The 23341-nt window shown below is 39.7% G+C and overlaps 1 protein-coding gene across 2 annotated transcripts in view; it reads left to right on the top strand.

Annotated features, from left to right (window-relative positions):
* Positions 1–21087, top strand: part of LOC105459178 (MAM domain-containing glycosylphosphatidylinositol anchor protein 1) — a 334285-nt gene extending 313198 nt beyond the window's left edge. For both annotated transcript variants that reach the window (XM_011704982.1, XM_011704981.1), the window contains exons 9-10: positions 12889–13067; positions 18813–21087. In XM_011704982.1, the coding sequence (XP_011703284.1) occupies positions 12889–13067; positions 18813–19049 (416 nt within the window). In that variant the 3' untranslated portion in view covers positions 19050–21087. The remainder of the gene's footprint in view (positions 1–12888; positions 13068–18812) is intronic.
* The last annotated feature ends 2254 nt before the right edge of the window (positions 21088–23341 follow it).

The raw sequence follows: 23341 nt of genomic DNA, 5'->3' as shown, positions 1-23341 counted from the left end.
CCTCCCCCTTCCTCGTTTTCCTATCTCTTGATAATATATCGAATCGAGAAACTGCCCAGCTGCGTCGTACATCGCGCACATTCCCTTCTCTTCAAGCGCGCCGCACATGTATTTCTCATCCAGCCAAAGCGCAGCTGACCGAGCATATCGATGATATAAAGGCTATTTTGAATGATGGCAACAAATCGGCTGGATGTGTTCTTCAAAATGTAAGTCGTACATTCTGTGGCGTGGCGAAAACGCAAAATATAATACGCAGTATCGGGACGATGTGGGACATTTTGTAAAAGTTACGTACAAATTAACTCGCGTGAAATTGGACGGTGATCTTAATGACATTATCGTTATTACAAATTTTATAATCTGCGAATACGTCAACAAAGTTGAAAGATTATAAAACGCAAAGCTTTTCACCTCCTTTTTATAATAGCAAAATATTAGAATGACATTTTCAACATTGCTGCGAGAGGCAACGTAGAGACGACGTAGCAGCTGATTAAGCTGCTTTTTAATGAAATTGCAAACACGTAATAAAAAGAAATTCGTAATACCGCTGTCCGCGCTTCCACCATAATAAAATGTAAAGTAATGAGCTATTACTATAATACGGGACAATTGCCTTTTCAGCTCTCCATTTTCCAACTTCCTGGCCGGGCTGACTTTTTAACGCTTCTCGAAAAGTGAATTAACTCATAAACGTTATTAGGTATTTAATAAGGGTGCGCTAATGTCTGCGCGGACACACAGGATAGTCGGCGAAAGTACTGACTAAAGCCTGCGGGATAAAATTTCATCTAATAACCCCGATTAAGGGATTAACCTACATTATCCGACAAGTTCGCGCGGCAATGTCGTTCCGCTCCGGGAAATTCCGCGCGCCTCTCGCGCTGCAATCTCGCCCTCCGCGAAAGATCGCGCACTCCTCATCCTCCGGCATCCGTCCTTTTCCCCCCCGCTTCCGAAAAATCTCTTTCAGCCGTAACATATTTCTCAATGCGGATCGCGACGTACTCCAGCTCCTTCCTCGCGATTGATTTCTTCTCCACGCGAATTTCCTGTGCGCGAAGACCGACTGAGGTCGGAGGTTCACGGGTCAAAAGAAAGTCGAGTTTTCGCGACGGTGACGAAAAGTTAAGGAGTCCTCGCGTCTCGCCTATCCTACCGTTGGTTTATTCAGCCTCCTAGCTGTTTATTTCCGCGAAATCGGCTTTTGTAGCTTTCTGACGGTACCGTCCATCGCCGAAAATGGTGCAGGGAAACGCAATTAAGGCGCCGCGGGGCTCTACCGGGGTTTCCCGCCTGTGTGTTGCTACGCCTTTTATCTCTCGTTCCCGTTCGATAACTGAAAGGACGCGCGCTGTTTGATATGTATCTGCCAATTCCATTCTCAAACTATCTCGCTCAATAGACTCAGTAACGCAGCATATCCATTGTGCCTTCAACTTTTGATATTTAATTTTTCATGTAACCGCACGTTATAGTTTATATCGATATCTGGCAGTATGGCAGAAAACAATTGAGAGACATTAGACATTCTTTTAGAAATAATATTCAAGATCTAGCTTTTTTATATGAATTACTTTCCCACACATACATTATTGATTGTATGATTACTTTTTATTTTGATTTTAAGTGAAAAAATGTAAATTTTTTTTATTGAAACACTGTTTTACTTTTTGTCAATTTTTTGAGTTTTTTTTTGTATTTCTATATTATTATTTTATCATAGTACAATTTTATATTTTGATAATGTACAAATATATTCGGTTATTAAAAAATCTCGGTTACTAAAACGTAACGATAACCCAGTAACAGACATTTTGCAGTTACTAGCCACGTTTTTACAATAAAAAAAAAGCTGTTCTGTAATTTTTCGTCGTCTGTAATTATCGCAACTAACGAACCTACCATGCCAAGACTCTAGTGTTTCAAACAATGGCGTACTATGTCACACGACGCGAGACGCCCGAAAGTTATCGCCAAACAATGCAGACAACAAAATGCCAAAATTGGCGGGCCGAGAAATAACGATGCATTTTTGCGAGAGAGAAAGCTCGCCCGCCAGCCGATCGCGCGGCCCCGTTTTACGGCGCATTGTGACAGCCTATTTTTCTTCCGTTCATAAATACGACTGCGCTTTATATCCCATCATATCGACCTCTCCGCCGATGTTTTTTCGAAGCAGCACGAAGCGCCGCTGGTTTAATTGCGTTTCCATGCGAGTACGTTCTCGAGCGAGCGGTTAATTAGTCATTCGGCCGCGACAATGCCGCCCGAAACACGGTCGCTGCAGAATTTTAAAACTTGGCCACCATTTACGCAATACATGTAATACGCGCCGCCGCCGCGCGGCGCGTAAATTTCGTCTCGTGACACTCGTAACTTTAACTACGCGGACGCATAAGTTCTCGAGCCCGCGCGGAGCCGCGTAAACGTCGGTGCAGCCGGCTGTAAATAAAATTATTGCCGCTACGAGAGTGAAACCTCGCGACTGAGAAAAGTTTCTCGTAAAACTCTTGCCGGATGGCACTTCGCCTGATAAACGCGCCGTTCTCGCGACATGGCAATTATCCGTGCCGGAAGAGAAACGAGGCGCCGCCGATCATTGGCGTGTGATTTGCGGCAGGAAAAGTACAAAACAATATTTGTATGTGTATAAATGTACAAATATAATTTACCGAGTGTGTGTGCGTGTGCGTGCGTGTGCGTGCGCGTGCGCGCGCGTGCGTGTTACAGAAATTAAAAAAATATATAATATATATCATTGTAGATATAATTTTAAAAAAATGGAAAAAAAATGGATATACCTCTTTCAATGTTTCTTTTAATTAAATTGTTTGCTCAATGTTCCTTTCAATGGAACTGTTTGCAATATTAAAATATTTACCAAATAAATACACTAAACTATGATTTAAAAACTATTTACTCATTTCCTTTTTGAAAAAGTCTAGGATTTTGAACGATTAATTTAATAGGCAGAGTAAAACTGATTTTATAAATATTTCAAAGATGGTAGGAATATAATTTTGCGCTAATATAGGTGCACTCTTGAATTCACCGAGAAGGAATATAAACAAGATGACAACTTTCGGGGAGGAGGTTTGGATTCCCAAGAAGGAAAAGTATTTCTCGGCGAAAATATCTTCCGCATGTTCGCGGTGAAGCAGTAAAAAAAGAAGCACCGACTAGAGAGAACAATGCATAAACTTATTAGAGGAGAAGCGGAAGTCCTGCGGGGGAGCTCATACGATATCCTCGGGGGACCGAGGAAGATGCAACGGTGAGCACGTGGTATGCAGAGATGCTGCGGCGGCGGTAATGATAGTGCTTGAAGAAAATGTCCGGGATAGAGCGAACGGGGCATAATGTAAAAGAAAATGGAAAAAAGCCGCATCAGAGATAGATAACAAACTTAAGACGTTGGCTGATTATCCTTATTAAGGATTGAGAGAGAAAAAATCGAGAGAAAAAGGATTCAATATCGACAAAAAATATGACGTTTCGTTGCAGCAGATTGCGAACTTTAGTATATTAATAAACGTTTCAATTTTTATACAGATTCAAAATTTTTTAAATGTTTACAGATGTTTAAACGGCAAAAATGTATGAAAGAACGTTTTAATCTTTCTCTTTTGACAGTTATCAATTGGTATAAAAGGTACACATGTCAATATAATGAAATGGAGATATCGAGTATAACAGTAAAACATTTACATATATTCACAAAGCGAGCACTGTCAATAGCGCTTTCAGTGTTACAACACGTAATAACGTTCTATGGTCAATGTTTCGTGAATTCGGTGATTCAAATTCGGTGATAAGTGATAGAAACAGTTTTATATCAGCCGCGCTATATCGTCGCGCGAATAATTTCACATGCGAGATCATTCCCCGAAGTATCGTATGAATACCGAAACCCATCACATCCCGCCGATAAAGTGCCGGCCCCCTCGAATCGAACGTATCGTCGAAATCGTAGGATCGACTCGAGAGAGAAAAGAATTGAAGTTGAGTTTTTCATCGTGTATGCGATGTCAGTAATATCGAGCCTGTATCCCCTCGGGCGTGGGTAAGCTCGTATTCGACGACGATTTCTAAGGTTTATTGCGAGGATACGAGTCGCAGAAGGGACAATAGTTTGCTGGCGTTCTACTCTTGACACACTTACGGACTCGATCTCTTATTATCCTAGAGAGAGCGAGAGAGAGAGAGAGAGAGAGAGAGAGAGAGAGAGAGAGAGGGGGAGGGAGGGAGGGACACTTTTCGAGATAGGGCAGATAGGTGTCTCTCTGGAAAACAGCGCGTACCGCTCACTGTTTTTCGGAGGTAGAAAAACGAAGTCCCGAAAGTTAAAGAGGCAACGCACGGTCACCAAACCGCGCCAATGTTAACTTAGGATAAATTGGAAGCTCGAGGGATAGAGAACTAACTTCAATTTGGTTTCCTGCTGATTCCTGTTCGTCCCGTTGGCCCTATTCGCTTTTACCCGAAGTATAATCGATCGCCCATTGCGTTCACGAGTGAAGGAAGTTGCGAAAAGAATTTTAAGAAGAAAACGTGATGATACCTGAAGGATTCGATCTTTTTCAAAAATCATTATGTGGCTGCATAAGAATATTGTTTGGAATTTTTAGTTATATTCCAAGTTATATTTCAAGTTATATTTTAGTTATAATTTAATCTTCGACGATACTTTTATAAAATAGCTAGGAATAAACGTGCGGAATTTTGTAGAAAGCATAATGACAGTAAATACAATATTGCTTTTAAACTTTGAAATTTTCTTAATAAAAATTTCTTTGGATGTTTTCTGTTTTTAATTTTTAATCACGCAGCATTCTTCATTTATTTTAATAATTGGACTCATTTAATTCTAACAATAACATAAAATTTACGACAAACTTTCGAAGTGCATTAAGAGTCCTTCATGCTAAAGTTTAGCTTTGCCAGATTTTAATTTTAAATATAAACTGGAAGTTAATTCTGCAATTAGATTCTGGTTGCAATTTTGGTTGCAAAAAGAGAAGATTTTTTATTGTTACTTCAAAGAGGATATTTTAATATTTATCATGTGTATAATAAAACAAAAAGGAGAGGAACGGGGGAAGCGGTGAAAACACAAAACTTGTGCAGAGATATAATTAATTCTACTTTAACATCTGTAGAATTTGCGAGTACCATCTTGATTTTAATAAGTACAGAGAACAATGGATAGATAACTGCTGCCGCTTGCTAACGCCTTTGAAACAATGGCATCGCTTCGCGGACGTTATCGCGACTCTGAATGGGCGTTGATGCTTATCGCTTTGAAGTACGAGTAACCGAGTGAATCCTCGCACGGATAGCGTCAGAACTTTGCGGGGATGTATCGTTCCCCCCAAGGGGAAACGATCGCGTGCGCGCACCATGATTTCCCTCTCTCTGTTTTCCCAGAAATTCTAGCCCGACGTGAGAGATTGTCGGGAAATATTTTCGCCAGGTCGCCGGTTACATCAGACCCGACCGGTACAACAAGTGGCCTCATGCATAATAATCTCATGATGACTTGCGAAAACTGTAATATAATTTTAATATATTTCTGCCTTCCGCGCGGCGCGGGGCAAAGCGCGCGCGGTCTTGGTGAAAAGCTTGGAACATCTGTCCAAGCCAAGGATGACTGTCGTCAAATTAATTCTTAAGAACGATTGAAGTGAGCTGTAAAAGTTAACGTTAAGAATCGTTCTCTCTCGGGTGAAACCCGAGCTATTAAATCAATGAGGATATATCTACACTTCGAATGTCACCGAATATTATGTCGTTGGATCCCTTGCGAATCCCTCCGGGGAGTTTATCGCACATCGATGCATATCTACACGGCGAGACGCGACCTTGCGGTAAACGGGACACGTACGTTGAGCAGTTATTGTCACCCGAACCGGCGCGATGTCGTCGATTTCGAGATTGGAAATTAATGAATTAATTAGCCAGGCTGTTATGCTCGTGCACGAACGTGACGGGATAATTCGTTTCGTCGTAGTCGCGCACAGGAGCAATTTCGCGGGACAGATTACTTTTGAATTGGATAACTCTTTCACAAAATGGAATTCTTTTTAATGCCACAGTAAATATTCTCCCTTGTCTGATCGTTTCCTCGCGCGCATTGCCTGCTCGTTTAAGTGGAACGAACGTGAACGTAGATTGAGAGCCTGGTTTATTTTATGATGTAACGATAAGACATCACAAAGTGCATCACAAAATGCCATAGCATAAAAATTTATCGCAATATCGAAACATAATAATATCTGTTTTCCTTTTTAGAGAAACGATATTAGTGTGCATTTTTGCGAAATATAGTAGCATGCCGTGCGGAAAGTCTTTTTTTCTAAACGTTATATCTCGCTTAGTAGATTTAATAATGAATCGCTATGAAAAGAATTACAACAATCTTTTTGAATTTCAACAAATTAAATTCTAAAAGAAATTAGATGATTTTGAAAACATAAATTAAGACAATTTAAAACTTGATTTTTCAAACAATTGTAATTACGTATATTTTTCAAGATTACTGTTACAAAACTTTATGTTATGGTCAGTTGTCGCATCATCAGTAATTTAATTATCAGTTTAAAGAAAATCGTTTAATTAGCGATATAACCTCTAAGACTCTCTGTAACACGTCCTCTTATTTTTAAGTTGTTAAACGTTTGTTAAGTTGTTAAAGTTTTTAACTTCCTACACCGCATAATGTGCAGAAAGTATCACGGAAGCCATTGATAACGGGAAATATGGGCCATCGATTCGTAATTTCTTTAAACGACGAACGATGTTCAGCGAGAAGATTCAAATCCGTGTCGCTATCGATCTAAACTCCGCGGCGGACAAAGTGCAACCTCTCCGTTCCACAGCGAGCGATACGACGTCGAAATCGTCACGAGGAGATTCGTTACTTTGACGATCGTTCCTATCGAAGCTCTTTCTAACGGCGCACAATGAAATGAATCACGTTGCCGTTCGTAGGCAATCGTTCGCGATTCATTTAACTTGCTAAGAGATTCCTTCCGGAAACGTGCGCGATGCGTTCCGAGTGCCATCCAGGAAAGGGAATTTTCTCGAAGAGGACCCATTTTCGGGAAAGACGTACTGCACAGCAGTTGAACACAGCGGATTCTCGTCGTGCTCTTCTTGCCTAAGCCCGTCGTCGAGCTAGCGACCGTTAACACTCTCATAATCATTGTCGCCAGTTGCCTACCGTGAAACCAAATGGCGTGCATACCGGCGTTTATGCCAGCGCGTTCTTCTCAATTTCCTTTACAAGAAAGTTAACAGTATCTAATATGAACTTAATCCTGACGTGCAGTTAAAAGAATATATTTTAATAATATCGACCGACATGTATAACAGAATATACATATATCTATATATCTATATAATATTGAGATTTTCAGTCATCGGGCGAGATTTTATACCTATAGTAATAACTTTTTGTGAATTGTATACATTCTCTCTATTTTTAAATCATATGCCGATTTATTATTTTGTAAAACTGTATTTTAAGACCAAATATTGAAATAAAAAATATCAATGTTTATTTATTCGAAAATATATAAGTTAAAATAGTTTTGAAAATCATATATCTATTACAATTTTTGGCATAAAATGAATTATAAAATAAAATTTAAAACTTAAAAAAAGGCATAAATAATAATATAGCAATAGTAATGAACAATAAACAATTACAATAAAAGAAATTAAGAGAGAAAACTGATAAACAGAATGGCTATGAATACATAAATGTAAAGAGGTTAGCAATTAAAATTACTTCAATGTTTTCAGTACATAATTTTGCTAGAATTTGTATCTCACAGTTAACACGAGTTCAACCAAACTCAATATTGGGAGTGTAATCAAGTTTCCAACTATTCAAATATTGTAACTACCAAATAATTAATACATTATTAAATTTAAATTAGAAATAAATGTTCTAATAAAAAGACGTACTCGATCTACGAGGCTTTTAGCTTCGTTCAATTCTGCAGGCGTAATCCTGGCATGTAGATCACGCGTGGCACGCACCTGCATAATTCACGGGTCGGAACGATGTCATCGTAGGCGCGTAAGAATGTTCAAAAAAGCCGTGATGAAAGAAAGCTCACCACATGTGCACGAGCTCGGTAACCTCTCTCACCGCCGTCGTTATGCGTCACAGCGGGAACTAACGGAGGGGTGGCAAAAAGACTCGCCCCTCGCCGCAGGGACAAGAACCACCACCTCCAAGATATTCGAGCAATTTCAGCCGTAGGAATATTCATGAACGACGCCGCGGTTGCTGGCTATACTGTTTCGCTTCTATTCACTCTACGGACGGCCCGGTCGAGGTCAGAAGGCCTTGCTTTACGAAGCAGGAAATCTGTGCGGATGGAAAGACCATCTCTAGAGAAAAAAAAAAGGAATAGTCGAGGGTGGGGACGGGGTTTTCTGTGGAGTGGAAAATGAGCCGAGAGAGAGAGAGAGAGAGAGAGAGAGATTGTCATCGAGGTTTAAGCAGCGACATCCGCGTTTCAATTAGCCGAAGTACGTGGACTAAAGAGCTGTTGATACTGTGCAATTTGTCATGGTAACCTGCCCGTTAACCAATTGATTTAAGTGCTTGAATAAACGACGAGATGTCTGGTCAAATACACGAATGAGCAGAGGATAACTTATTTTTTTTCTTCTGTACATGATGAAGCGTAATGCATCAGAGAAATGCACGATTTTTTAAATATTCTGTATGCACATGCAAAAAGATTTCGAACTATTTAATAAACACTTGATTACTTGATTATAAAAACAATATTATAATATTCTCAAAAAGAGGGAGAACAGCATCAATAAATTAACTGAATTGTGCGACTAATTGCTACTCTTTTAATTTGTTATTTCAATCACTCGGAGCACGCTTTAATCCAGTTATAAAGAAAAAAAACTTAAGGACATCTGCGATACCGACTAAAACTCTGAACCTTGTTCCTGCATAATTTACTTTGCAATACGAAGCGTCCTGTCCAATCCGGACGATAGTTTTTTTTGTGTCGAGACGAAGAAAATCAAGAAAATCTTGTCTCGTTCGAACTCTCACGGCCTTGTCCGATTTTCCGACCCGCAAACGCTAACTCGCGAAGTCGAAACTCTATCGACAAACCTCTCGTAGTCGACGACAAGAGGAAATTCGAACGGTAGTGCGAGACAATTTGCGGAATCGCGATCGCCTTGAGGCTGGGAAATCGAAAACCCATGATTGCAATTTGCGCGCGCGAACACTCCGCGCGTCGCTGTAACGCGGCTGTGGGCTGCTCGCATTGTCGTGCGATGTGCCAAGTTTCTGCGTTTCGATCGCGTTGCACGTCTCGTTGGATCCCGAAGACATCTTGAGGCTCCGCATAAATCAGTGGTGCTTGTAAATCGTATTCTATCAAGCTGGTGTTCTAATAATTCTAATTCATTATTAGATTATTCTCAATTTTTAAAAATAATCGTGATTATTTAGAAAAAAAGAATAGAAACCTAATTTAAAAAGTTATCCTGAAATCGATACTTATTCAACATTTTTAATTGTATGTTCAAAGTTATATCGACATTTTAAAATTCATTAATTTTATTCAATTTTATTGTTAAGAATTTAATTTCAGATTTTGTGTTTTTCCACTCAGCAAGCATAGTACATACACAATTGTAACAATTGCAAAATTGTGTGTTACAATTAACTTGTTACAACTCACTCCAAACTTTTCTAAGCATATAAATGAAAAAGCGTATTGATCGATACGCGTCGATGCGGAAAAGTTACGATATTTTCATGTCGATTCAACTATACATATAAAAAAAAACTCGAAATATAATATTCTTGTTCACTACACAATTGAGTTTCTTAGAAACGTGCATGAGTGAAGTTATAGCACCCCAATATTAAAATTCCATTCAGTTCTGATTAGAGTCGTCGCTTCATTTTGAAGAGATGAAGAGTTCCCTATAGTTTATAACGAGCCGTTCAGAACTATTCATTCGATCATGAATTTTAATAAGAAGTTAACACCCTAATTTTAAATTTTAAATTAAATATTGTTATTTGTTATTTTACATACGCCAGAAACGTTCCTTCACTCCAAATCCAAGTGTGTAAATCTGTAGTCACTTTATACGCGTGTTATATTTTACACATTTTATCTGTGTTTTACACAGTTAAATGCGTATTTTTACACGCTTAATTTTACAATAATATGTGCAAGCGTGTAAAAAATACGCATTTAACTATGTCAAACACAGATAAAATGTATAAAAATATAACATGCGTATATAAATGCGTAAAAAGTGACTATAGATTTACACACTTGGATTTGCAGTGTTTACATGATCTTGATGTTGAATATCGTAAATGTTTCATTTATTTCATATTAGCTCAATATAATCTTACATACAATTTATGCAATTTTGCTATTGTTTACAATCAGAAAAAAAAATGATGACGAAGAACATATTTATTGATTTTTAGTTAGCAGATCTAATCGATACATAATTGTTGAAAAATTTCATTTGATCATTTTTCTACATTTCTATTTTATATTTCTTTGATCCATAAATGATTTTAAAAAATTGCATAAAATATTACATAATTTTAAATATTCCTTTTCTTAAATTCCAAATTTTCAATTCTTTATATCTCAAGGTCTATTGACATTCTCAACATTTTTCTTACGTGCATAAAAGTCATAACTGATTAAAAAGTAAAGAAAATAATAATACAGCGGACCGAAAAGTAATTCGCGAACATTAATGGCCGTCGCGAAGAATCTCGACTTATTTATGTCACACAACTGACGCGCTTCTTTTATTTTGTCGCGTCTCATTAATATGGGGACCACCAAGACTATCTTTTATCGCTAACGAGGCACGGCGGTAAACAGAAGAGGGCGGCAGACGTCGCGTCGGGGATGACAGTAGTGTTAATCGGCAATCCCTGTCCTCCACCTTCAGATTGTCCCTTGCACCGGAAGTGTCACCGAAGGTCGGATTTATGGCGGGAATGGGTTGAGCAGGGGTTACCGGACTCTCCCCCCCCCCCTGGTCGTACATTTCGGTTCCAGAACTTTTTCGAAATTTATCGCGTTACAGTAATATCTATCATCTCGTTGACGCTTGTGCCAGGAAGGAGGGAAACAGATCTATTTAATTTGTTTAAAAATATTTAAGTGCGCTAAGCTGTGCAATAAAGAATCAGTAAATATTTATCGCGACTTTAGCGTGTAGCTTCGAAAAGTGACGATGCACTGCAATTTCCAAATATTATAAATGTTTTAAAGAATCTTCTAACAATCATAAATTTAATAATTTCAAGCGTTTTCTATATTTTTTTCACTCTTGCGTTCTTTCTTATTTCAAAGATCCGAAAGATCTGTTCTGAGCGAGAAAGATATGGAAAATACGTAACGCGAACAAATACTGTATCTGTCATCACGACATCATTTGTCTTCCGTTATTAGCTGTCTATCTCAGTCGATCCGTCCATTAGCCTACATATTTACGCTTTATATCACTCAATCAAACACTCAGTAGCGATCTTTACGCAAAAACTGCTGATCTAATTCATGAAAAATTTTGTCTTCGCGTGCGCTAAATATCGTGTTGCCTTTGCTTAAATTTCGTACTTTCGCATCATCAATCAAAATATCCATCAATAATCATTTAAGAAAAAGATAAAGATAGATCGCGATTCCGTAAAAATTCCGACAGCTGATTGAAGTTTAAAACGTTCCTGGAGCGATTTTTTTAAAATAATTTGTCTCATTTCTAGCTTCGCATAGAGTAAATCATAAGGTTCAAAAACACAATATAAAATATTTCGATCAAAAACACGTGTCGGAAGACACTTTTATGCTCAATAAACTACTCTCCCGGTCATTTAAAAATTTTAGCTACGCCAAAAATAATTTTTTCCATTTCTACTTTTGCAGAAAATAATTTCTAAGTTCCAGACATGAAATAAAAAATGTTCTGATTGAATGTTGGAAGGCACTCTTTCGATAAACAACCCCTTGGTCACTTAAAAAATTCTATAGCTACGTCGACCATTGTATTCGATCGGAATGTTTTTTTTTTCGTTACTCTATACAAAGCTAGAAATGGGACAAATTATTAAAAAAAAATCACTTCGGGAACGTTCCAAACTTCAACTAAAACTTCAGCTAAAAATGAAATCAGCGGAACACAGATTTATACCATAGATCGCTAGCTTCGAGAAATGAAGTGAAGCCAAGTACCTCAGGAAAGGAAATAGTAGCCATCTTTATCCAGTAATGGGTTACATTCCAAAATGTCAAAATTTTCATCAATATTATTAAATGTACACTAATACTACTTTATAAAGCACCGCATATGATTACCGAGTAAATATGACGTCTGGCTTCAACTCAACTGGTACTAAACTATAGCATGTTAGCGATCTATATATTGAAATCTGTGTAGTGGAATCGATTATTGCGAATTATCGATCTGTGCTGTACAGTGTCTTCAATTTGCAATACGCTAGCGTCTATCTGCCACGACTAGCCATCCTCCGAATTTTAACACGCCAGAAACATCGACGACAGTGATGCATGTGCCAAAAAAAGCACTATAAAAGACACTCGTGCCTGACAATCCTAATAATTGGATGCACGTTGCCCGCGATCGAAATAAAATCGTAGGGTACGCCCCGCGTTAACGGGCCATTTGGATGGAAATTCGTGCCGTTAATAAGGTACAAAGCTCTTGCAAGCAAACGCAAAAAGCGCCTATATCGCGCCGACAGAGAGTAGATTTACGATCACGGCAGGAAGGGTAGCCGTTGCCGGTTCGACAAAGGTTAACCGTTTTTCCCGTTTATTTTCGTTGCAGGGCGACCCATGGTTTATCCACCGAGTCAAACGGTGACGGCGAACGAGGGCGAGTCCCTGGACATCATCGTCGAGTTTTGCTCCCAGCCGACCTACACGAACGTTTTCTGGATATCGGAGGAGCGTGTGTATAAACCGGACGCACCCTCCCTCGACGGGGTCCGAGCCCTTGCAATCGAGGTAAATTTGCATGTTCTCGCTATATCAAACATTGCTCGCGTGCTTACGCGCCTTCATACGGTTTCTCAACTCGCACGAGGACGTCCGTGAAATTCGAATTACGTAAGTACACTTAGTCTCAGAAATTATGTCAATTCGATAATTTGCAATTCATGCTCGAGTCCATTAATGTCCCTCTCAGAGTTACGCAAAATAATTTAATAATTTAATTACTGATTTCTATTTCTTCCCTTCTCAAAAAGGGAAAGTTAAATTACTTTTGAACGTCTAATAAATTGTTGTATATTTATTTATAATATTTTTAGTAATAACGACACTAAATGTACTTTTAAACGAATAACTAATTGGAAAAATATACCCATTCGAGAAGAATCACTTCCGTTTCCGGAAATTTAATATCAACGTTATAAATCTCGCAGCAAATTACGAACGCAAAAACGAGGTTTTTCTATTGCTCCGAAATAATTACAATCTTCATAATCTGATCAGTCTGCTTTTTTTTCTCTACTGTAAAAACATTTTTATTCTCACGTACTTGCGAGCAAATTAATTTATTGTTCCTTCCAAACGCACTTTAACGGTCGTATTTTCACTTTACAAGAGGAAAAATAATTACAAACAACAAATATAGAAATTGCGGGCTTTATACTTTACGAATAGGTAAACAACAAATAATATACAGCAGAATTGCACAAGAAGTACGTCGATCACGTATTCACGTCAACTTGTAAATATTTGTCATCATATTGTAGTAATATTTAGTGGTTTAGCGTAACAAATTATTTATTTACGTGAATATTCCTTATTCACGTAAAATCATACGACATATGTTTTGTCGCGATGTTTGAAACAACGAATTAATATTTCTATCAATCGTAGATATAAATTACATGTACAATTTATAATTACATGCATTGTAATTACATACATTAACGAAGCAACTATGTTTGCTTTCCACTTGCTTATTGATTCAGGCCTTTCACTGTAATGAAACCGGTAATGAAATAGGAGAATTTTATTAAAAGGCACGATTTGATTTACTCTGTTTCGTGTGGGTGATTTCTTTTTGTTTTTGTCCGCAATCTCGTGCTCTCGTGCGCTGTAAAAAATGCCGCGCAAAAACGCAATTCGCGCGTCCGCTGAAAATCCGTCGTCTTTTGCAACACGGGGATGACGTTCGTATACCCGCACGGGGATTACACGCTTCCCCATAGGAGAGCACGGTTCGGTCCTTCGACGCGAAAATTATGCCGCTATCCCCCGGATGTTCGCGCGATATCCGGGAGGCGGTATTGCGACGCGCGACTCGGCAGGGCTGAGAGATAGAGAGAGAGAGAGAGAGAGAAAGAAAGTTAGAGAGAGCCGCACCGAAAACGGCCACGCTCGCCTCTCGCTCGCGAGGACGCCGGAGGGTTGGCGAGATGAAAGGGATGCCGGCACGAGCGGTGTAGGGACGGTGACGAAATACTGCGGAAATGTATGCAGGCCGGTTCGCGCGTATGCATATACGTATGCGCTTATTTCATTTCCACAGCCGGCGCACTTCTTTTTCCGCCCGAGCGAAGACGAAATCCGCGCGGGCGCACGCACGCGCGCGCGCGCGCGGAAGTAGTCGCATCATAAAGGATGGATTAACCATTTTTCCAGGAGTGCCGAGCGGACGCGGACAATGCGACGGAGCTTTGCGAGGGATTTGCCGATGCACCCGGTGTTGCGTTTGTTTTTATTAACGTTTGATCCTCTCCGCTATGCGAGCGCGATAGGGACGCGCGCAGTCCGATTTCGCGGTGCGAGTAACGATTGGCTCGGTCGATTCCATTGAAAATTGCGGACTTTATTGGCAAGTATTGACGATGCGAGCGCGATGTAGTGTCGTGTTTACATTACAGATATAGTGCACGGCGTATGTATCCCGCGTCCGTGGATAATATTTGTGAAATACATCTTATGCGGGATTATAGCATTCGCGCGCATTATTCCCCGCAGCGTTTGGACTTTAAATAACGCGTTAGCGAACACGAAGCAGGGAGTGTATCGATGCTGCAAGCGATTAGCGCAAAAAGAAATAGCGTACTGTATTAAGAAAGGAGAAAAAAAAATGTAATTACAGTTTTCGGACGGTGCAATTTCTTTCTGATCATCGCAATATTACGATAATATTATCGGATATTATTAAGATGCTTTTGTGAGAATATGCTTCGTACGCAAAATATTTTCATAGCGCCGCTTACCGTATCGATCTTCTTTTCGCGACAGTACTCTGTTGAAGGCTATTACATATCGTATGGAGACTTTACAAAAATTCCTGCATAACGTTGAAAGATGATTTTATTGCTGAATCACGAAAGCTGCAGATACAGAGCAAAGTCAATCGTCGATAAACGATGGTTGATAACCAATTAAACATTTATAATTTTGTAATTAAAACGTTCACAAACAAGAAAGTTTATTAATTATTAATTGATTTTATTGTTATGCTTAATCGGACTGTGTGATTGTATTTTTCACATAACCAGATTTAAATATATTTACTCTATTACACGTATTGTAATATTGTTTTTACGAGGACTCCAAACGCGCGTACATGCGTAAACAGAAAAAATTTGACATACAATTTTTACTATATTTAATTATTGTGTACATGTTAATATTAATTTCAAAGAAATTAATTTATAATGGAATTGTGTTGTAATAAAAGTAATTGAAAGATGAAAGCTAAAGTGTAGTATATAATCGAAGTAAAGTTACTAAAACAGATTAAAAAAATTAGAATAAAGGCGCAAGGAGAAACGAAAACCAGAAAAAACAGCAATAAGATGAGGTAAAAGAAATGTTAAATATGTTATTAGTTAAGGATAGCAGAAAGCAGAAAGAGAATAAAAGGAACGAGAAATAAAAAGAGTACGAATGGAATGATGGAAGTTTACAAAGAGAATAGGCTAATGGAGGATAGAGAAAAAGCCAAGAAACCTTGATAGAAAAAGCTCGAACGGGCAAGGTAGAATACGTTAGTAAAGGAATACTGAGTAAAGTAAGGGAAATGGACGGCGAGATAGTTTGAGAAGGAAAAGGAAAAATGAAAGGCAGAAAGTTAGAATGTGTTAGCAGAGAGAAAGTTTAAGCAAACTAAAGGGCGAAAGAGAGAGAGAGAGAGAGAGAGAGAGAGAGAGAGAGAAGAGGAGAAAAAAATGAGGATGAAAAGGACAAGGCAACAGCAAAGCCAATATGATAGTGTGATAAAAAAGGATGGAAATATGCGTGGTGACGTGGTAAAAAGAAACAGAAAGATGTGAAGAGATGAAAGCAACAAGAAGAGGAAGATTGGGAGGAAGTGTAGCAAGCGAGACGCGGGATGAGTCGCAAAGAGAGACGCGAAAAAGGAAAGTGGGATGATGCGAGCAGAACTCGTGAATAAAGAATATAAAAAGAATGGATGGAAAGTGTGGGCTTGCGTCGTCGCGGTGCCCAAAAAGGATGGAGGTCGGAGGGCGGGAGGAGGCCGAGCACCGCGCGGGGGTTAAATGGAGCAAGAAACTGCCGATTCCTTGCACGCGAAAAACTCGCAAGACCCCCTGCAACGACGACGATGACTCCTCCGTCTGTTACGAATCGTAGCGACGAAATATATCGCCGTAAGATGCATGACATCAGTTTTGCCGATGAACAGCACGAGAGAGTCTCCGATTCAATTACGTATTCCTCCCCGTTGTTGTGTTATCGATATAAAGTGGATGCGAGAAAAACGCTGTTGCCTCGACATTAAAAGGTCACATTGACACGCCGTGTGTATTCGATCGACTTTGTGCGAGCAAAACGATGAAGCTTTCACTATGTGCATTCTAGTCTAGTACCTAGAATTTAAGATTGAAAACGAAAGTGTCAGAATATTATGATCTCTTCAATGTCGCAATAGCAGAAAAATATCAAGTATAATAGTACATGATATCTTTTAATTTCAAAATTGATGGATAAATGTTATGTCTTGGCATGTAATGTCTTCCTCTTTTCATTACCAAAGAATCATCTCAAATTGCAGATTAATGCAAGTTAGAAATAAATCATGTTTTGGCTAAATATTATATGCATACGTATTATTACTTGAATCACATAGAAAATTCAGTGTAAATTTGAAGCATTTAATACGTAATTTAAGGTAAAGATTTTACATTAAATTAACTATATAAAATATATAAACAAAATATTTTGACAATTAATTCCTGAAACTAGAAGAATTTTTAGAAATGCTAAATGCGATCTGAAGCAGATCTTGGTGCTTAATAATATTTTTGTGTAAATCTTACAATTTTCAGGTAAACTGTGTGCCGAATGTTGGTCTTGAAACTAATTTTTAATATATAATTAATTTCTGGTTTTTTAAACAATATAAAATGAGAACATAGGTAATAAAAACTATAGGAATAATAGTCGATTAGCTATATCTGAGGTCAATGATGAACGAAACGTTCACAAATCTTAAGATTCTTAAGTCGTATAAATACTTAGCAAGAGGCTTTATCTCTTTTTTCATCATTTCGTACAAACCATCAGTATTGCTCTCCTATTAGGGTCAATTATCCCATAAACCGGAAGTTCCGTGGACCTATGATCGGCTTAATGCGATTGATTTTTCCATTAACAAAGAAACGAAGTCGAAGAAGGAGGAGTCATTATAGGTACTAATGCGGAAAGTAATAAAACGTATTTTAAGGGGATGAAAGACGAAGAGAAGATCGAGAGGGTGAGGGCTCTAAGAAGAAGCAGTCGAAGGTAAGATGGATAATTGAAGCGAGAACGTAGAACGACGCCGGAAGTTTCCAGTTTCCTCTCGCCGGAAGTTTTACGTAAAAGTTTAATCGTAAAGACAGAGAAAGAGAAAGATAGAGAGAGAGAGAGAGAGAGAGAGAGGGAGGAAAAGAGAGAAAGACCATGCCCGATAAGGAGACGACTGGATGGACGTTATCGAATCGCAAGTTAATGAGCATTATGCGATAAAAACGTCTTAGTCTGGAGCATGACCTGCGGCAACCAGATCTCAATGGTTTAAAACGCCATGAAAGCGCCATAAAAACGTCCTTCATAAAGATCGTCGCGAGCACGAGCTTGGTACCGTCACTGTGAATTGTAGATGCCATTTTACCTTGGCTCGTTATCCTGCCTCAGCTTGTTAAAGAAAACTTTCGGAATTCTCTCTATAGCGTTTCGCTTGACATCTTATCAGGGAACAAAGCAGCTCGATATGGGTCAACCTCAAGCGAGTTCGTTTCCCCGCAACTCCCCGTGACTGCAAATAAGAATTTCAGTTAACCTTCGGGAAAAACAGCTTTCATCGTGAAATACAAAAATATCCTGCTTAGTGAATTGAAAAATGTAATAAAAGTGCATTCGAATTCAACGGCAAGACATTTAAAAGAAAACACGTCAATTTACTTAAACTTACATTAATATTATAGTACATTTTTACGCAACATTTCTTTGATATAAAATTTTAATTTTTAATATATGTATACATAAATTTCGTAAAAGAAACAGAAAACTGTAATGAAAATCAAAATAGCATTTATTTAAATATGAATATCAGATGAATAATTTCTTATCCCAATTTCTTTATACGTATACTACTGAGCGCATGTTGAAAACAGCGCTGAAATTATTCACAACCTCGGGCTTTTTTAGAAGTGAGGAAGACACGCGCGCGATAAAGAACATAATTATTCATGCTCCGTTTCACGTTTTTTTTTTTTGCAGGACGGCGGCACGGAGTCGTGTTACAGGACGACCCTGCGTTTCGAGACGATTCAGTCGTCCCATACGGGAGCGTGGTTGTTCGTAGTCCGTTCGCCGGATGGGATCGCCGACGCTTCCGTTCTACTCAACGTGACGCGCGCTTCCGGTTACAGCCATGCCCACATCCGATCAGCGAGTATCACGTACCTTCTGCTCTGCCTGACCCTGCAGGCGATCCTGCGGGAACACCGTCGCTGAGGCGATCGTCCGTTGGAGATTTAGGCGGAAGAAACTTTGGCAAAATTCCTTATAGCGATAGCGGAAAGCTCGTAACACGTCAGCTTTCCCAATAACGAGAGGAAGAGGGGGAGCCTCTCTGTACAAAATGTCGAAATTCTTTCCCCGAAAGAATTTCCGTGCGCGCGATCCCCGCGTCAACGAGACGCACAATTTTGCTCGACGTGCCGCGACGCGACACTCACGTGTCTCCGGCAGGAATACAATATGAAACAACCGAGATTATATGGGAGCTCTGCCGACGCGCCTTCGGCGCGGATTAATACGGCCTTGGTGTTCCTCCGGATCTCCGTGGCGGGTCCTCTTGTCATTCTACTCTGGAACGCGATTCTGGAAGATGCGTTCTACGTATGTGCGATTGCGCGAAAGCGCACGGGCCGTTGACGTCGTCGTGTGAAATCTTAGGCAAGCTGCGTCGGACGAGTACCCGCGCGATCGAGACACGATTAAAATTCGATTTCTCTGGCCTTATATATGAGAATAGCGGAGAGAAGAAAAGAGAAGGGGAGAAAAGAGGAGAGGAGGAGGAGAAGAAGAAGAGAAAAGACAAAAGGAAAAGATCGCGCGGGTGACGAGATACGTATCTAGAGTGAAAATTTGTAAACTACGAATCTCTGCGCGCACGCGTGCATATACAGTGCGCGATACGCCATACGACGTGTATATACTTGTATAGGTAATAAATAAATAAACCGGTGTTTACGAATTGTGGAACGATGTTCCCCGCGTGTAGGGATCAGAATGAAATGCCGACCAATTCTTTTTTTCTTTTCCCATCCCCCTCCCTCCTCTTTTTTTCTTGCCGCTCGTGAATTTCTCGCAAACGAAAGGGAACGAGATTACGGCCGTCAAATTGTGGCCGAGCAAACTCGGATGGATCGAACTTTGTGCCGAACTGTAATTTATTAATATCGCGAAGAGCGAACACGCGACGCGCGATAGTGACGAGCTATACTGCCCGTATAATACTTATTAAATAACGAAATAATAAAGTGTTCGCGCGCGCGCGCGCAAACCGGCAGGATGGCGCGACGCGACAGAATATAGAAAGATAATTGCAGATTTTAATCTTTAACGAGGGACATACGCGACTTCATGCACGCCCAGGACGAAAGTGAATGGGGCACGCCGTACCGGACGAGAGAAACTTAATTGTGCAACGTCAAATACTCCCAAAGAATAGGGCGACTAAAATAAATTGTTGTATATTATTTAGAGTAAGTAGAGTTTGATAGTATGTATATAGTGACTGTAAATGCGTAGGCTATCGTACGCCCGTACACGACGAATTATACAGTGACGCTGTTAGAGATATATTTATTATTCGTTGATATATTTTTATAAAGTTTTATTTAGCCATAAGTTCTCGTTCGCCTTCTCCCCCCCTCCCCCCTCCCCCCTCTCCCGAATCTCGTTCGCACGATCACGACACTTTCGTTGAGTGAGGCAGAGAGGAGCAAAGCGACGGCGGCGGTGGCGCTTTGTATTACGAACTTTTCAACGAGAACCATTACAATAATAAAATACACTGTGTCCTATGAACGTCCTAAATTGAATTTTAGCTGTAGCCCATCGTGAGAAACACGGACATTGTTGTCTTTTGCGATACTTTGATCTATTCCGATTGGAAACGGGACGTAGCGTGGCGTAGCGACCCTCCTGTTCCAATCGATTCCGCTTCTTTCGAGGATCCATTAAGGTAACTTTTTCGTAAAATTCGGTGGTTCCTAATTTTTGTAAAAAAATAGAATTTGTACTCGGCTTACCGGCGGCTGAATGCTAATCCTTGTCGCCGGTACGTCTTATCCGCGCGCGTGACCGCAGTCGGTACTATCTATAGATAACGAAATAAACATACCTGATGTCTTCACGTTAATTTAGTCGACTTTGACGAACCCGAGGTTTCTTTTCAGATCGCTAAGGTGTTACAAGTAAGCAACGTGGTGTAATCGTTGTACCCAATGATGCCTAAGAGTCCAATAAATGATATTTACAATAATCGCAGAGAGTGCACGTTTATCAATACTCCCGTTACCGTGATCTATTTCCTCTTTGCTTTCTTTTCCTACTTCAATTTAACCTCTCACACTAATATTACTCTTCCGCTTTTAAATATTCAACGCAATTAATTTGCGTTATGCAATTTAAAAATTAGAAATTTATCATTCCGTTAAATCGGATGTCGAATTCGCCATTTTCAACAGGTCGTCTGTTTGACAATGGCCAGAATTATATGTCGTAAGATTGGTTCAACGAAGGAAAGATTTTTTGGCGATTATAAAGATTACGAAACTTTGAGGGATCTCCTCGCGAGAAAGAACACGAATTGGGTCTCTCTAATCAAATAAGGTGAATCTGTGAAAGCTTCGGGTATAAGCTCTAAGTGAAGGGAACGAAGCCGCGGATACAGACGAATTACTTTCACAAAGAAATCAACGTGAAAAATTCCTCCAGTCAAAACGTGACCGACTTTACAGCCATTTTCTTCCAAATGGTTTTTGCCCGGGCCGCGGTTTGAACTGCGACATTTGAGACCCGGTCTGTTCTCTATTACTTTTACTTCCGGTCGTTTCCTGTTATTCCGCAAGATTTATATCCGTTTCTACATATACACGGCGGAAATGTATCGCGTGCATGCTAGGCTGCCGCTTCCTTGCTAGTTACGAAAATGCTGCCGAGAACAATACCTAACTGTTGAATTGAATTTCAACAAGTTTCTTTTGTCGATTTTAATCGTTACGATTGCTCGCACGTTTGCACTTAATAGATATTGATTGATGCAGAATATTGATATTAAATTGATTGGCACCGAAATTACGCGCGTTCGTTAATCTTGCTTTTCTCAAAGCATTCTGCGAACTGAACCACAATTTAAAGAAATAAAAAAAATTTTTCCCTAGTTATTGGAATGTCTGCCACTTGATAACGTATTAAGAAATGAATTCTCCTTTAAATTGCATACGTCAGACCGCAGCGAGCCATATCGTACTACGTTTGCGAATGTTCCTCGCTAAATTGCGCCATGTCGGAATTCGGCGGCACGAGAATTGGCCGCGTTATGCCCGCATACATATACATACATACATACATACATACATATATATATATATTATATATATATATATGTTATATATGACGATGAAAATAATTTAATTCGCAATACCAACACACGCAGCGTACCGTGGCGAATGCGCCAACCAAGTCACGTGTAACAGCCGCGTTAACTGGCGCGTACACGTGTATATATTTCTCGGCTTAAATATAACGAGCTTTCGCTACGAACATCGCGGTGAAGGCGGCAGGACGAAGAGAGGAGGCGGAGGTGGAAGAGGAGGCAGTGGGTTTCAGTTTGCAGGAAGCCCAGGATCGTTCCACCTCTTCCTCCGCGCACGGCGGAACAATCCGGCTTTGTCTCGTGGAAGCGCGCGGTGGAAGCGCGCTTCCTACACCACCACCTACCACTCGGCCACAATTTCAGCTTTTTAGACATTACCGGCAGATTGAAGAAGCTACGAGTGTGCTGAAAGAAGCGAAACGATCGTTCCAGGTCGTTCTGCGCTTTAAAACGCGACGCGGGACCACTCGGATCTCAGTTGGCCTACCGTTAATGATAATTACGCCGTTTGCGAAAGATTCGATTAATCCCGACAATCGCAGTCCGATTTTCACGGAACAACCGCCCAGGCACTCGTCCATTCATCGTCCCACTACGTTTCACTGAATATTTCATAGACCTCTCCAATATTTCTTATCCGATCTCTTCGTTTCGCTTGACGAATACAAATGATGGCTATGACAATGCGCAACTGATTGTGAATGGTCATAAAGGCGATATATACGCTCGAATGGAATAAAAATATACTTTTTCGCAATGCAATCGGCTTTTTAAATTGAACAATGTCAAACGTTAATTTATTACTCGATTTAGTTTTTTCAACTTATCATTTACAAATCTTTTAATACTAAAATTAATAAACGGTATAAATGTATGTGACACTTAAAAACATTATATTCCTTCTTTTCATTTTTCTCTAACGATAACACATTTTAACATGCAATTTTTAACGTACCTAGATTTCATTCCCTTCCATTAGAATCCTCGATTTTCCGGGTAATCTTTGGCATGAGAGAACGACAGAGAGAAACATTTGTAAACTTCCCCGTAAGTTGTGTTCCTACAAGCCGTATATTCGTGCACCGAGCCGCAACATCGCATTATCTCGGGAGATTTGAAACTCGTATGGAGAAAATTA

This window comes from Wasmannia auropunctata, unplaced genomic scaffold (genome assembly GCF_000956235.1).
Source record: "Wasmannia auropunctata unplaced genomic scaffold, wasmannia.A_1.0 LD334204.1, whole genome shotgun sequence".
Lineage (NCBI taxonomy): Eukaryota > Metazoa > Arthropoda > Insecta > Hymenoptera > Formicidae > Wasmannia > Wasmannia auropunctata.
Note: the sequence above shows the minus strand (reverse complement) of the source record. Positions and strands in the feature narration are given on the sequence as shown.